The 15850-nt window shown below is 40.0% G+C and overlaps 2 protein-coding genes across 4 annotated transcripts in view; both read right to left on the bottom strand.

The window, feature by feature from the left end:
- strc1 (stereocilin 1) overlaps positions 1-1044 on the bottom strand; it is a 47036-nt gene extending 45992 nt beyond the window's left edge. Inside the window, exon 1 of the mRNA XM_085280638.1 lies at positions 1002-1044. Within this exon, the coding sequence (XP_085136764.1) occupies positions 1002-1044 (43 nt within the window). The remainder of the gene's footprint in view (positions 1-1001) is intronic.
- A 2135-nt stretch (positions 1045-3179) lies between these two features.
- Positions 3180-15781, bottom strand: ctdspl2b (CTD (carboxy-terminal domain, RNA polymerase II, polypeptide A) small phosphatase like 2b). 3 transcript variants are annotated; one of them, XR_014892167.1, is made up of 14 exons: positions 14674-15357; positions 11727-11914; positions 10130-10268; positions 9890-10039; positions 9410-9658; positions 9190-9286; positions 8610-8721; positions 8433-8519; positions 8214-8276; positions 8037-8116; positions 7729-7855; positions 6730-6825; positions 6499-6618; positions 3180-3592 (listed from the first exon to the last, which is right to left on the bottom strand). XR_014892167.1 is itself a non-coding variant. In XM_085270509.1 (13 exons), the coding sequence occupies exons 2-13, from the start codon at positions 11889-11891 to the stop codon at positions 6553-6555; spliced, it is 1431 nt and encodes a 476-aa protein (XP_085126635.1). In that variant the 5' UTR covers positions 11892-11914; positions 15443-15781; the 3' UTR covers positions 3631-6552. The 3 variants fall into 3 exon arrangements, 2 of the variants coding, with proteins under 2 accessions (XP_085126635.1, XP_085126623.1); XM_085270509.1 differs by lacking the exons at positions 3180-3592; positions 14674-15357 and adding an exon at positions 15443-15781 and having other exon boundaries at positions 3631-6618; XM_085270497.1 differs by lacking the exon at positions 3180-3592 and having other exon boundaries at positions 3631-6618.
- Positions 15782-15850: the final 69 nt, after the last annotated feature.

Below are 15850 nucleotides of genomic sequence, written 5' to 3'. Positions count from 1 at the left end.
GTATTTGACCACTCTTTTTGGCAGAATTGGAAGAGTCCATTTAAAGTGGTTGGTTTCCTGACACCAACCTGGCTTTAGCATAGTCCACAATTTTTTAACAGGGCTAAGGTCAGAGGTTTGTGTTTGAAATCCTTACTTTTATTCCTCTCGTCACTGTGGCCAAACAGCTCAGTATTTGTCATGGACATTAGGCCGTTTCCAGTTCGTGGCTGGCTTGAGCTGTGGTGGTTCCTGAACATCCTAACTATTTTTTTCTCATCTGAAGGTGACAGTTCAGGTCTTCTTTCAGATTTTTGCAAAGCAGAGACACACCTTAAGAACTTTTTATGTACAGTTATTTCAACTGATGATCGTGGAATCTGCAGTTGTTTAGAAATGGCTCCTTGGACTTTGGCCACCCCAGTGAGTGCTATCAGACAAATCCTTTTTATGTTGGCAAAGAGAAACTATCACCTCAATTCAATCATGATCAGTGACGAGATCTTAATACACCTTGGTCTTATCAAGTTATAAGACACCATAGAGCCTTCAGCATCACGTATTAAAAGTGAGTGTATGTATTTGAACCTGTATGCAGCCTTCTGACCTTGTGTGGAAAAGAGAAAAACCAAAATGAATCCAAACTTATGCAACCAATACTTGGTTTTTTTTGTAAAGATGTATGCTGTACAATTATTCCACCCTGGAAAAAGAACGGCTCAACAAAATCATTAAAAGCCGTGACATCCATGCCCATATCATACAAAATGACGGCGTTGCTTAGTACGAAACAAATATTGATTTTTTTTTATGATTGAGAACCAACAATCAAGTTTACTATTCACACGATATATGATACTTGCGATGGAAAAGTCAAGACTTTCTATTAGCTAATAATGCTAAATTAACAGATTATTTTTAATTCAATTTGTGTTTTATTTATCATGTAATACTACATTAGAGGAACATTTTACTTTATTTTTTAAAATTAAGACTGGCTAAAAACTATATTTTGTACTCACCAAATAAGATGCACACAATGCAAATAGCTGGTGCTGACCACATTGTAAATGTCCTGAAATGTAAGCAGGAAACCCCCTCAGAAAAGTTTTTGTTAAATCCTTTTTGTTGTAGAGAAAGTTTTTAGCTTTGCTGAGAGAACAGGCCAGAGAACAATCTTCATAACTGCTAACACTATAATGCCTGTCTCTGCTGAAGAAGTATTAAACCTCCTTAGGATTTTATCTTCGATCCTTCTTCGGTGCCGCTGTGCTCAAACAAGCTGCCGACTCTTCACTTCAGTGTCAGCCTGCAACTCTACACCTGGTCTGAAAGCACCGTAATTAAGGACACTGGTAAAGGGGAAAAAGGAGGTGTGAAATGAGGGCTGTGAAACGCAGAAGGGATTTAAGCAATGGGCACAGCCAAAATGTTGCATTATTAATCGAGTGTGTTGATTAAGTCCTCCATTTGAAACTGGACTCCTGTCAGGAAGAGACAGAAGACACCAGACTGACTGCTGGAAGATTTATATGACATCTGCTACCAACAACTCCCATACCCGACCTGATCCAGCCTCTAAAAAGAGTAAAATTAGAACATCTTTGAATCTAAGATACCATAAAATGATAACAATTCTTATCAACATACTATTTCCCCAAATATATGCAAGAAAAATGATGCGTATGATTTAGATGAGTATGTCTCACTTGCTAAAATTGATCTTTTGTTCCTTGTTTCACCTCTTGTTTGACTGCAGCTCCATTTGTATGTTGAGGAGAAGGTGCTTACAAAAACACGCATGGTCAAACAGAGAGCAGAGAGAAACCTACATAGATCCCAGGCAAGTGAGAGGTTCTCACATAAAAAAAAATGAAATCAAACCAGTGCAAATACAGCAAATAATAGGAATTAAATATTCTCCCAACATCTTTCACTTCTTAGAAATGACTTGTTCATCTTGTTTGTACAGGTGATTATAATAAAAGCAAGTGTTTACCCCCGTCCTAATTTCTTAGCATACTTGTCATACTTCAGTGTTTCAGACCATAAAACAAAGATAATGAACTTTTTAAATAATGATGTAATTTATTAAAGGGAAAAAGTTATCCAAACCTACCTAAAAAGTTGTCCCCCTTTGTTGAATTATGAATCCGCTTGTATTAACCACAGGTTTTCTTGGGGCGGTTTGGGGGGGGGGGGGGGGGGGGGGGGTAATCTGAGTTCAATTTTACCAGCCACAGGCAGACCACCTGTTTGGTCAGAAACATTTGCTGACTAGAAGATGTCTGTCAAATTGAAAAAGGCTAAATGATCTCAAAAAGGAACACTTCACACCATGATCTAAAGAAACTGCTGAGAAGACTGACATCCATCAGCCTGGAAAGCCATTTCTAAGGCTTTGGGACTCCAGCAAATACAGTGAGTGCCGTTATCCACAAATAAGGAAAACTTCAACAGCGGTGAACTTTCCCAGGATGGGCCAGGCGACCAAAATTGATCCAAGAGGCTCATCCAGGAGGTCACAAAAGAACCAGAACAACTTCTAAAGAACTGCAGGCCTCACTTGCCTAAGTTAAAATCTAAGTTCATAATTCAACAATAAGAAATATATGTATAGGAGAATTCCAAGGATAAAACCACTGCTGATCAAAAAGAACGCAAAGGCTCGTCTCACACTTACCAGGAGACGAGATGATTATCCACAAGACTTTAAGGAAGTAGCAAAATATTCTGTTAACTGACAAAAGTTTAACTTTTTTTTGGAAGGTTTGAGTCCTTTTATATCTGGATCAAAACAGCATTTCATAAAAAATATTATACCAACAATCAGACAGTGGTGGGAGTGTGATGGTCTAGGCTGCTTCAGAAAGGGGACGACTTGATGGAATCAGGAATTCTGCTCTCTACCAGAAAACCCTGAATGAGAGTCAGTTTTTCAGTTCAAGCGTTCTTGGAGTGTGCAGCAAGATAATGATCTGACACATACGACCAGGTCAACCCCAAAATGGCTCTGGAAAAACAAAAAGGTCTTGGATTGGCCTAGTCCAAGTACAGAGTTAAATCTGATTGAGATGCTTTGGCATGACCTTAAACAGGCCGTTCAATTACTTTTTAAAAAACATAGGACTAGGTAGCTTTGGATGGCTTTTTTTCCCTTAAACATTTTATATTAACTCAGGTCATCTTTGTCTAATATAAAAGAACAATTGATGATCTGAAACATGACAAATGTGAAAGTACAGAAGGGAGCAATTAATTTTTCACAAAGCTGTAAATGTTAATGAACTTTAGGTTATAAATACCTTTGTACCATTCAAAAGAAAGTTTTTGTAATTTGAAGATGGATTAAAAAAAAAAAAAGTGTGATTTTGACTTAAGTGCAGCCTTTGAGCTTTAAGCAAAAATATTGGATTAACTTTATTAGACGCAACACAAAACACTGAGTAAACATTATGCTGATCAAACTCTGTTGAGATAAATAGTACGAAGCACTAAATCCAACATTTGTAGGCTCTAATACTTTGTGCCATCATTCCCGTGGAATTGACGATATCAGACTTCTACCTTTGTCCTCCCAGAATTTAAAGAACAGCTTTCAGCATCATCTGAACTGTAGAGGAAATAAAACAAAAAAGGGCATTCAAGATGTTTTTAACCGTTTTAAAACTTTGTTTCAGAAATGAACTGTATATACACTTTACAATAGCATACAGCCTGACAGATAACAAAGATCTCCTAAAACATTTTAAATACATCTTCAGCACAAATAGCAATTCTTGCAAGTAAAATGGCTTAATGTATACTGAAAATTAAACCAAAACAATAAGAAAAAAAAAAAAAGGCATCGACACGACTGATCTTTTTGGCAGAAAAAGTGCCATGATTTAAATTTAATTCAGGACTTTCCCACAAAAGCAAGCTGTACTCTTTACATGCTAAGCTTAACAGTTCAGTGACATAGCGCTAAACTAAACATACAGATAGTTGTAAGAAACAAAAAAAAGAAAACACAAAACTCCATCTGATGTAAAGTTAAATCTTCATTAATACATTTAAAAGTAGATATGACATGCCTTTAGAAATCAAAAATACAAAAGCTTTTTTCCTTACTTTAAGGATTTTTTTTTTTTTTTTACATGAAGCTGCATGTATTGTACAACACTCAGTGTACAATAAACTGGTAATGCACATAAAAATGAGTTGGATGAAATGTATCCAATGCCTCCTGTTGACCCTTCAGAATAAAAGCCATGACTGACGATTTTACATAATCGCACAGCCCAGTGACGAGATTGAGCGCATCGCACCACACAGAGTGAGGCTTGCATAACAGAAGATGGTCAGGATGGTGAGAGATCATTGGGTGGATGGGGAGCTGGGCTACCACGGTGGGATCTCGAGACCGGTCCCCTATTCCAAGCACATTACTTTTGACTCTGAATGGAATCATAGAAAGACACTTGAGCCTTCAGCCCACGTACACGTTACATTCATAGTCTGTGTACATGTGTACTCATTACGTTGTGTCTGAGCAAACACCGTTGTGGCTTTTAACAATGTAACTTGAATACAAGCTGATTTTTAAGTTCTGGAGAGCAATTTACTTGCGGCAAGAAAGGCAAAAACAAACAAAAAACAACCGTGAGCAGCAGGGATTGTTTGGGAAGAGTAGGATTCAACCTAGCCAATTTCCACATGGGGGCACGACTCAAATGGCATCACAGTACACAATATATATACTGCACACTATCGGCAATGAAAAAGAAGAAGAAAATTAATAAATTGTCAAAGGGTGGATATCTCCATGTTTCAGCATCAGCAAAGCTTGGAGGTTTGATTGTCTCTTTCCAGTGAAGTATTTTATGGGTTGGAGCATGGGAGAAAAGCCACGAGGAGGAACTTGTATTGTATGGCACTATACAGGCAACACACACGCACGCACACACGCTGTAACATAAAATGCACTTAAGATTCCAACAAAATCTAAAGAAAACGTTGCCACACCGTCACAGGCTTGTATTAGCGACGGGCATCCGAGTTTCCGTGACCTCCCAAGTTTAGGCTTGTACAGTGGCCAAAACACGGACAACACTTCACCCTACTGTGCGTCTCATCATCAATAAATTATGCTGGGGAAAAAAACCAAACAAATAAAAAAACCAAAAACACATTCATTTAGTTACCATTCTTAAACAATCCTTTTAACGGCTAAAAACAAAGAACAAACGCTTAAAAATACTACGAAAAACATGTGAAACAGGCAGAGGGGCAGACGGTGAAGCTGACAGTAACAGTATGCTGCTGGTGCCAGGTATAGCTGGTACACGGTCTGGCCATTGACTTCTGCCACAGGTAGACTTTATGACACACTGGCAGAGGTGCGCTACATTAGTCATAATGCTACTGATATAGCCATCAAGTTACACGTGACAATTAAAAGAAACCGATCGAGGTTTTAGCGAGAATACTTGCTCAGGAGCCGGAGACAATACTGATTACACACGAATGACGAACTGCTATTAAAACGAGGAGTTAACGGTGACACATCACTTTGAGAATGAATGCCCTTAAATCATTACAATGTGTCAGATTTACAGGTCAAAAGATCCTTAACATTTAAATCAAAGAGCCATGTTGTGTCCACGTGTGAAGCCAACACATTCATTTAAACCTCAGAATGAGAACAAGCTATAAAGTCCTGGATTTATTCCATTTTATTTGACTATGCAGCGGACTGTCATTTACAGGTTCTCCTATATGGGGAAATGGTTAACAATGAAACTTACATGACCCTTTTAAAATCTCGTATCTTACAAACAGAAATGAAATTTTTCTTTTAAACCCCATCTTTAAAAACAAAAAACAAAACACCAGTTTTACCAGAAAGCGCAAAAAAACCAAAAAAAACCAAAAAAAACTGCAACCAACAACAGAAAGTTGACGAAGCTACAGAGGAATGCATATGACTTTCAAGGCTACAGTTTTTAGGCTTGCCCATACACCGAATCAGTGAGTGTGTGTGGCTAGGAGTAAACATACACACATGCACAGATTGATTTACAGGCCAGTCACTCCTGTTAAAAATGGTCTGTAGCCACAGAGTGTCGTATCGTCAGTACTGACAGCGTGAGCACCAGAGGGTTGGACTGCGGTCGGGCAAGGTGGAGTTCCTCTTTACCAGGTGGTGTTTTCATATCCACTAAACCAGCACCAAGACTTCAGAATTTAGTGTGGAGCTGATATCTGGCTCCACAGCTGAAGAGTCTCTTAAAAAGTGTCGACGACCTGGGCTTGTCCATAGTGTGTAATTTCATCTATGCGCTTACGATTTTTAGAAAATCTCACCCAGATCTTTTAAAAAGGTTTTCTTTTGAAGTTCTCTTTTTTTTCTTGTTAAAGCAATGGTGAATTTAAAAACAAAACCAAAAAAAAAAAGGCTAATTTTTTTTTTTTTTTTTTTTTTAAGTAATGGCAATGTTGTAGTTTGTAATCCGAAGAGAGGCTTTTTACACGCACGTGTTGTTCTCAGTCTTTTCATGTTGTCCCCATTTCGAGAGTTTGTGGTTGGCTTCAATCGGGGGGTAAAAGGTCGTGAAGCCGGAACCGTTCCCGAACGTGCGGCCGCACATCCTCATTCTGCAAGTCGAAGGGGTGGGGGGTTAGATTAAGTTTACTCACATGGTCAAGTTACTCTTATTGCTGATGTAGTTGATCCTACAAGAGTAAATGAAAGACAGGACAGCTTACCATCTCAACCAACTTCTCAAGGAAGGGCACCAGCTTCAAAAGCTCATTGTCATTCTTGTCCATGAACCAGCTCTCTATGGGAATCCCATTGGACAACTGCAGAGACCAAAGAAAAAAAAAATCTATTTAATTAAACTGTGACCAAAGAAGAAAAGATCTGCTGTTCTGCTGTGTTTGAAGTAGCTGAAGATCTTAAGTGGGGTGGGTGGTGCTTTCTCCCTATAACAGATGTGCACCAATCTGAATGACCAGAATAGGCAGGATTAGAAACAAGTAGAGCTCAGGTTGAGCTGTTTGGAGACAAAGAGAGAAGCAAACCTGAGACGGTTTGGATATATGATTAGGGGGAAAGCAGATATACTGGATAAAAGATGTTGAATATGGAGCTGACACACAGGAGGAAAAGAGGAACCACAGAGAAGATTCATGGATGTAGTGAAGAAGGACATGCACACGGTTGGCGCTGACAAGAAGATGCTAAGGATACCACTAGCTGCAGGATGATCAGCTGTGTTTATCCCAAAACAGAGCAGTCAAAAGTGGTAGCTGTAACAGTTCACTGTCTAATCTAGTAATGTCACTTCACCCTTCTATCCTCTGCTTGGGGAGTTACTATCTATACCATCTATCTATATAGCTTCTGTTCCTGAATTCTGGCATTAAAGCTGATCTAAAAAGGGGCGTTGGAGGAACATTATGTGCCCTTTTTGATACAAACTGTCAATTTCACTGTATTAGACACGTTTCAAGTGATGTACCAAAAAAAGACATTGACATTTAGTGTTGAGCCATATTTGAAATTTTGTTCAACTATCACTTGTGTTCAAGTGGATTTTTGTGCTAAATATTCAGGAATAAATCCCAGTAATATCCAATTCATAGTAGAGGGACAAACGAATGAAATCCCAAAATTTTTTTTCATTATTCTACTCATTGTCAGAATCTCTGATGCTTGCTGATAACCAGGCAACACCTGCATATCAGGTGTTGGTGTCTCACCTGATATGCAAAGGCTTGTGGTGAATTGTCAATAATGATGGTCTTTGAGAGATCTCTTCCCAAAATGTTGAGATCCTTGATGTAGTTTCCCTGGACACAGACACAATGCTCACGAAACAACCTGTGCCTGCAGTCACAGTGGGCGAAGAAAGGAGGGGGGGGGGGGGGGGGGGGGGGGGTGACAAAGTTAGCAAAATTAGTAAACAGTTAAACATCTGCTTTATGAGCTCTACTCTTGATTCGCTCTGCATAAAATTTGCTTTAAAGTTTCTTGTGCACCAATAACCAGCTAATAAAGCTCAACATACCTCACAAGCTGCTTTTTAGGATCCAAGATGTTGAGCAGTTTGTCTGCATACACCTTTTTAGAGGCTGTAAAGAGGATGATCTAGAAAAGAGAACAAAGAGTTCAAAAATCTTCAACTTTAAATCCTCATCTTCAAGCATTTAGAAATAATTAAGAGAAAGAACCAGCTTGTAATTACCTCATATATTTGAGACATGCGTTCCAGAAACTCTCTAAAGAATGGCCTCAGGCGCACATACACCTGCACAGGACAGTTTAATGGTCAGTGATCATTTCGAATGAAAATATGATCCCATAAGAAAAATTTGTCCTTTGAGGCTTTTTAGAGACATGAATATGGCCCCCTCTAGTGGCAACGTGAAGAAAGGAAAAAAAAAAATAATAAAACAAGACATACCTGATAAATGACATCCTGAAAGAGGACAGGGAAGGTAAGTGCTGCGTCCTCCAGCTCATTTAAACTGCAGTGCACCAGAGTTTCATCCTAATCGACACACAGAAAAATGTCTTGAGTCTTTGGAGGCCTTTAAAGATTTCCAGAGAGATTCATTAATTTGAAAAAAGTGTTGCTGACCAGGTCTAGGACCAGAGAGAACTCAGGTGTGCTGCGCGTCTTCAGGGGAAGGGCTGGCTTACGAGTGAGCTGCTCCTCTGTCAGTGGAGGGACGTGCTTAATGAAGAAGTACCTACACACCAAAACAGACTCATCAGTAAATGCCACAACATTCACAGTAAGTTGGAAACCATTAAAAAAAGGGTTTAACTTAAAACTCGAGTCTGCTTAGATTCAATAGCCAAAATGTTTTACTTATCGCATTTTTAATGACTACCATTGGAGTCTGCAGACAATAAAATTAAAAGCCTTGTGTGACTGACCATGCTCCTAATTGTGTTTTTTCCTAAAAATAGGACAGTAAGACTATATAAGTGAGGTACTTCTGTACATAAGGGTGTCAGGTTGGTGGTCTGAGTGTCATGTCTCTTCACTTTGATTCTACTTAGTTCAAAGGTCTTTCAACAATATAAAAAAAGAAACATTAGCCTTTATCCCCAATTTGTCTGCCTGTCCACATGCTTGATTAAGCTGAAATAATCACTGTAGTGTTTTTGTTGTGGAAACGGTTCAGTGAAGTGTAGCAAGCCTTTAAACTTACGGGTCAAACACTTCCCAGTCTTCCTCGTAGGATGCCTCTGGTGGTACTGTAGCTGGAAGGGTGTCCACATGTGCCATATCTGGACTGGTGCCTGGAGCTTGGAGCGCAACAACAGTATTTTAAAAATATTAGAATCAAGACCATAAATCAGCATCACAAGAAGAGCAATCAGTTGCCACCATCTTCATTGTTACTATGTTTTCTCAGCTGTGGTATCTACCTGTGAGAGGGGGGAGGTCAGCATCCGTATCCAGCTCTCCTTCTTCGGTTGTGGGAGAAGCCTCGAGGATGTGTGGCGGTCGCAGAGGTGGGAGCTGTGAGACGCTCGAGTAGTAGTTGGTGGTGACGCACAGTTCCTGCGTGGATGTAGCAGTGCTGGTGGGCGTCTCCACAGCTTGCTCAATGTCCAGCTGCTTGACTATCTCCTCAGCTTCTAATGCTTGGTCTGGAGAGTCCGAGCCGGAAGAGGCTGAAAAAAAAAATGGAAAGAAGAAAAATTTAAGATGGTGCCATTCTGAACTAACTAAGAAATGCATCTTCATCCTAACTTGCAGTCCAAAACAACTGGAAGAGGGGCTGATTATTGTCAAAGAGCAGCTTATGTTAGATTGTTTGACTTTAAAGTTAGTAATAAAAAGATAAAACGTGGTTTCTGTTTACAATTGAAAGCACAACCCCGACTACTTTGGACTCCACTTACCATTCTTAGCTGGTGAGAAGAAGTTGAAAACGGGGGAGAAGATGGTCCCGAGAAGGGTCGTTCTGGGAGGGCTGGTGGTCACCTCAACGGCTGTCGTCTCCTCCAGACTACCATTGGGCTTCTCTTTACTCCTGTCGTGATTGGTTGCCTCTGCAGAGGAGGAGAGGGGACACGTTCAACAGTGTTAGCAGAGAAAACAGAACTAAATAATAACTAATCTTGTTTATCTGAGTTACTCACGTCCATTGACGGATCCTCTCCTGCCAACTCTGCTTATATTCCTCCTGGGTGTGTTGGGGTCTGTGGGTGTAGAGGTGATCAGGTTGTTGTCCACATCACAGTGGAGGCGTGTCTTCTTTGCTGGGGTTTCCTCCTGAACCTGACAAGACAACACATCATTACAGGAGTTGTGTAAGTTATGAGTGCAACTGTAATTAAATAAAAGGCAAACAGATTTATCTCTGTTCAGTTGAGACCTCTAAACATTTCCCAACCATGAGAGAGAAGGGAAAAATCTTTTGTTGATGGTTCAGAATGACCGTTCTAGATTAGACCATCAGACACATCTACTATATAGACTGACTAACCGGTCCATTAGACCAGTTATTCTCGCCCTTGTAAACTGCCCTGCACGCCAAAAGTGATGCCACATCTGCTGCTGCAAGTCACGTTCTGGTGCAGATTTGGCCAGCCATGCATCTCCAAATTTTGGTTGTTTTGTTTGTTTGTTTTTAACCACCAGTTTAAGGACGCACCATTACATAAGCTCAGCGACTGACAGATTACACAGAAGGGGATGTTGCAACATTGCAACACAATCATGCCACCCCCCCCCCAAAAAAAAACACCCCTAAATAAACAAAAACACTGGTCTCCGCTTTAAATACTGCAGCAAGCATTCGCAGACAGTGCTGGTATAATCAGTACCGAGTTCTCGCACTTGGCATATAACATGCAAAGAGTATAACAGGCTAATCAGGCATCAAACACAGAAGAGCCTTTTTCTTTATGTAGAGATATTTTTGGCACCCATTACCAGCTACAGTCTGTCATTTTTGTTATCTGGTGGTGCCATTTAAGCATATTTAATAATGTCACTGAAGCATAAGGTGATTCAAACGCCCAACTTTTACTGAATGTGGATCCACCGTTTACATGCACAGTAACCCTGACACATGAACAACAAAGAAAAAGCTAAATGATATTGCTTTTGTTTTCCCCCCCATATCTCTCAAATGCAAACTCATTATGCTTCCACTGAACCTACAAAAATATCTGCATGACACAGTGTATTGTCATAAAGGTCAGAATCTAAATTAAGCTTCCCCCCCCCACTAAGGAGTTAAAAACATATTTATAGAGACAGGGCAAAAACAAAACAACAAAAAGAAAACACCTTTTGGGACTTCATAGGAAACTGCAGGGAGAAACCTAGAATGTATAGTGTGATTATCAAAATGGCCATATGTCTTTTCATAGGACAAACGTCTCTAAGCAGAGTTGACTTTTCCACTTGTTACCACCTCCTGTCCTTGCACACCAACTCTGTGAGCCAGAAGCTAAAATTAGACCAGAGCCCGAGTTCTCAGACAAGCTGCTGCATTCCACCAGACATTTCCTGGGAAACATGACACTCTCCACCAAGAAACACTGTGTTAAACTTAGAGACATTGATAGCGCATTGGTTTTTAAAGCAGTGTTTAACATACGTGCCCAAAAAAATTTCATCTCTTTAACAGCTAAAAAAAAAAAAGACAGCAGGAGAATAACTTCTCTGCCTACAAATTTTTATTTTTACTGCTCACAGACTGGGTGATGCGAGCTTGGAAGAGGTTACCTTTACAGCATTTCCTCTGATGAACTTCTTGATGGTGGAGAACAATCCTCTCCCAGTAGTAGGAGTGTCCTCTTCTACTTCTGAATGCCTCCGCTTGGTTCGGGATGGGCGGCTTGCCAGAGTGGGGTTCGGTTGCTGAGACGCCTTACGCATTCTCAGCCTCATTGTTTTAGCAGTCACATGTAAGGCTGTTTCAGAAAAAGGAAACAAAAAAAAAGAGCAAATACAGGAAGAGACAGAGGAAATCATTATGGCTGTACAGTAGAGACAACAGATTTAATCAACCGTTCAGTTGGTAATGAGTACAAACAAGTTGTTCTAGCAGTCTCGAATGCATTAACTTTTAAAATGGGCGAGTCAACGGGTTGCATCTGTGTGCAGAGGAGTAACACTGGTGAATTTTCTACCAACATCTGGATGCATTCAAGATCCCGTTTCACTTACATCAGTGGATCCGGCAACAACAGCTGGCTTTACTTTCATTTGTACCACTAATGGAAAAAAAAAGTTACCCAGGATCTTACTGTACATATACTCAAACACTCCCACTCGAGTGTGCTTGTAAGATTAATGTTAAAGGCGAGCCTGTGTTAGACATAAGCTGAATAACTATACGTAAATATAAACAAAACAAAATCTGAGGGAACTACAGATATTTCGTTGAGTGATTTAGCACTGTCCTCGCCAACCTTTGCAGAAAACTTAAAAACAATTCACAGTGAACAAAAACTGTCAAGCATGCCTGGCCTTTGTGGTTACGCAACTAAAAATGTGTCCAGACATATCCAGCAGCAGTCCACACACACGCACACACACACACACACACCTTCTCATTGGATACAGTACACATCTCACATACTGTAAATGTACTTCCCTACATCTGCTTCACATTTACACAGGGGCGTATCCATGAACATGCCACAAGTGTGCACGCTGTTGCCCAATCCCACATACAGGGGAGTGAAAAAAAAAAAAAAAACAACTTAAAAAAATAAACATCACCAGGAGCGTGCATGCTGACAGTGTGCCTGAAAGCTGCGGCTGCTCCAAGTATCAAATAACTTAGCAAGTGAAGACAGTGTCATTACTTCACTGTAACTGTACTCGTAAGGGAAGGATGCAGTCTATGATTTATTATACATAGGTTTCCTTAAGAAAATAGTTTAAAAAAAAGTTTCTCATTTGAGGGGGCTGTTGGGGAAAAAAAATAAAATAAAAATGTAAATAAGGCCATGAGGAGAGATTTTGTAATAAACCTGCCAATTTAATCCAGTTTTAGAACATTTTAAACTGTATGTGTATGCTTTTGAGAGTTAAAAAGAAGATTTTAGTCTACTTGTGCACTTTAATTCTCCTGAAAGATCCTGTTTTACTTTATAGAACACCGTATTTCCATCATCTTGGCACAAACACTTACACTGTACTAAAATAAGATCACAAAATAAAAGCTTCTTTATTAAACAATTTCAGGTTTCCCTTCTCAGTGAGTTTTATGATTTCACAAAAGTATACAAGAAAAAATGTCTAGGATTAAAATGCGTCTACCTGCTACCTTTATTCAGCTAGCTTTTTTTTTTTTTGTTGAAATATCGTTATCAAATCTTGTATTTAGCTTTTTTAAACCATACGAGTTTCTTTGTTATACTCATTTTTCTTAAACTTTTAAACGCTCCAAAATAACTGACATTGTAGATAATCCACCACAGCACTCCTTACACAGCCCTTAATATATAAAATATCAATTATGTTAGCACATACTACTTGTTAAATCTTAGAAAACAATAACTAAAACTTTACTTTTGATACTATTCTGCCCACTGGTTTAATGTATTCTTGTTTCCTCTACATTACAGTGGAAACACTCAAAATAATGGTGAAGCTCACACTGGTTTTTGTTTAAGTGATCGATATGCCATTATAGCCTGCAGTATCAAGTATTATTGATTCCAATATCCCAGCGGTTACCTTTAATCTTTGCAGACTGTCACTACTTGTTTTTGTTATGGTAATGTGTTTAGCAAAGAACGACAACTTCTGACACCGCTGTTCTCCTAATTACAAAGTGTTATGAGTAGAAATGTCATCTTTGCGCGTTCACTTTGCATAGGGGTTTTTCTAGAAATGAAGGAACACAGTTATGTCCATTACTTTGTGTAGTCATGCCTTTCTTTCTTGTGCATTTCACGGGAATGTGCGCAGCATACCGGACTTTCGAGTTGCTGCTAAATAAAGAATCATTTAAGTGCTTGTTTTAATTGCTGTACGATCAAACCCCACTAAAGCTCAAGACGGCAACAGCAAAGCTACTAAAGGTCTACCTTTCAAGCACAGCATGCACTAAATGTTTGCTTCACCAAGGAAATCAGCCACTGACCGAGAATCATGCACACAGCAAGAGAGCGGGAAATAGGAACATGCATGCAGCTGAGATTGTATGAGCAAGCTAGCCGCTAGCCCTGAAAACACACTGGAAAAACGAGTGAGGCCCTTCGCACAACCCGTCCGCTCTGCAAAATTTACCCCGAGGCTAGGGTTGGCTAAGTTGCTTAACGAACAGATGAATCATACAACATAACCGGCAAAAACCACTAACATTTAGACGTATTTCACACTATTTCCACTTCACTTAGCGACAAGAAAACAGGCGTTTGAAAATGTTTGATCAGTTATGAACCGACCATACCCAGCTAAATGAGCAGCTAAAGCTAATCAACTGAACCAAGTACAAGAGGTCAAATTATGCTTCGTTCATCGTAATAAAACCAAACCAAAAAAAACAAACAAACTTGACTACACAATCCTGCTTTAACGCAATTTGATATCATACTGACAGGCTTTGCGTCAGCCTGAAAGTAACGTTGCATTGTTTATGCGACCTGGCACTCTGGTCGCTAAAAGTAACGTTAGCATATTCAACAAACCAAACCCCCCAAACAGGCTAACTTACCGTCTGCAAGCCAGTGCGACATCGTGCCTTCAGCGGAATGACGTTAAAAATGAACAAGACGACTTAATAAAAAGCATAGGTCATCCAAGCTGGTGTAAAGTTTGGTGGAGGGGTTCACTCGAACGGCGTTACTGTCTTCATGTTTGTCAGCGGAAACTCGGAATCGTCAATCAAAACAGCCAACAGTAGCGCTATTTTATCTGCTAATCCCATCACCGCTACATTTAACCAACAATGCAGCTGATGCACCGGTCTGCTGGGGTACACGGACACGTCTAACTGAGCGCCCTTTGAATTCTATTAAACGGAAAGCACGGTGGTAAAGAGCCACCCTGGCGGAACTCAGCTGAGGAATGCCAAATTGGATGCTAGGTTCAAAGGATGCTAGCAGGATTTACCTGGCGACAATCTGCATTGTTACATCTGTTACCTTATTTGGGTAAGAGTAGGTACATTCTATATGACTGTTGAACTAGTAACAATGTAGTCAATTTAGTAATAACACTGAGTAGATAAAATGTAACTAAACGTGATATCAGGTTGTTCAGGAATTAGCCAGGTCCGTGGTAGGCCATGTTTAGCCGTCCTTAGCTATATAACCTAGCTTAGCACCGCTGGGTTAACTAACCGAGCCTTCTTAAAAACCAGCTTCTGGCAAATAGATGTGCACAGGACAGGGGAAAAATAACTATCTTGTCGTTAGCCACTATTACATAAATGAGGAGTAAATAAGTCAAATGAACGGGGTAGGTTAGCGTGAGCGACTTACTTTACAGTGATCCGCAGTGGCTGGAGATGATGACTCAAGGCTGATTAACCATCACAGCAGAGGCACTGGTTTGTTTTTGTGATCGGTTCCGAGTTTTTCCTTCTATAGCTACTCACGGACTGTCTTCAAAATGACACACCGTTGTGTTACCAGGCGCCATTTCCCGCCTCTGCTCAGTCTCTCCGAGGCAGATACCCGTATGGGACACAGACACACCCCCTTACCTCTCAAAAACACCAGCCAGTCTGCAATGATCACTGCCGCGAACCGTTTCTTCTGCCAGCGATCATAAAGGTAAAGGACTGCTCGTCGACAAAGCAACAACCAAAATAAACAAATAAATAAAACAAACACAAAACCCCACTGGATATGATGCACCACAGATACACGACTATTTTGAGAAGGATG

This window comes from Mchenga conophoros, linkage group LG1, assembly GCF_057382185.1.
Source record: "Mchenga conophoros isolate Kocher_MC1m ecotype Shallow Benthic linkage group LG1, M_conophoros_male_GT1.1, whole genome shotgun sequence".
NCBI classification, from domain to species: domain Eukaryota; kingdom Metazoa; phylum Chordata; class Actinopteri; order Cichliformes; family Cichlidae; genus Mchenga; species Mchenga conophoros.
Note: the sequence above shows the minus strand (reverse complement) of the source record. Positions and strands in the feature narration are given on the sequence as shown.

Bases quoted from the DNA above. Each gene is read 5' to 3' on its own strand.
- ctdspl2b (XM_085270497.1), bottom strand. From the start codon at position 14,695: ATGTCGCACTGGCTTGCAGACG. The intron at 9,659-9,889 runs GTAAGTGGAGTC...TTTTTTTTTCAG, and splicing joins CTTCTCACCAGCTAAGAATG to CCTCTTCCGGCTCGGACTCT. The intron at 8,520-8,609 runs GTCAGCAACACT...TGTGTCGATTAG, and splicing joins TCTCTCTGGTCCTAGACCTG to GATGAAACTCTGGTGCACTG.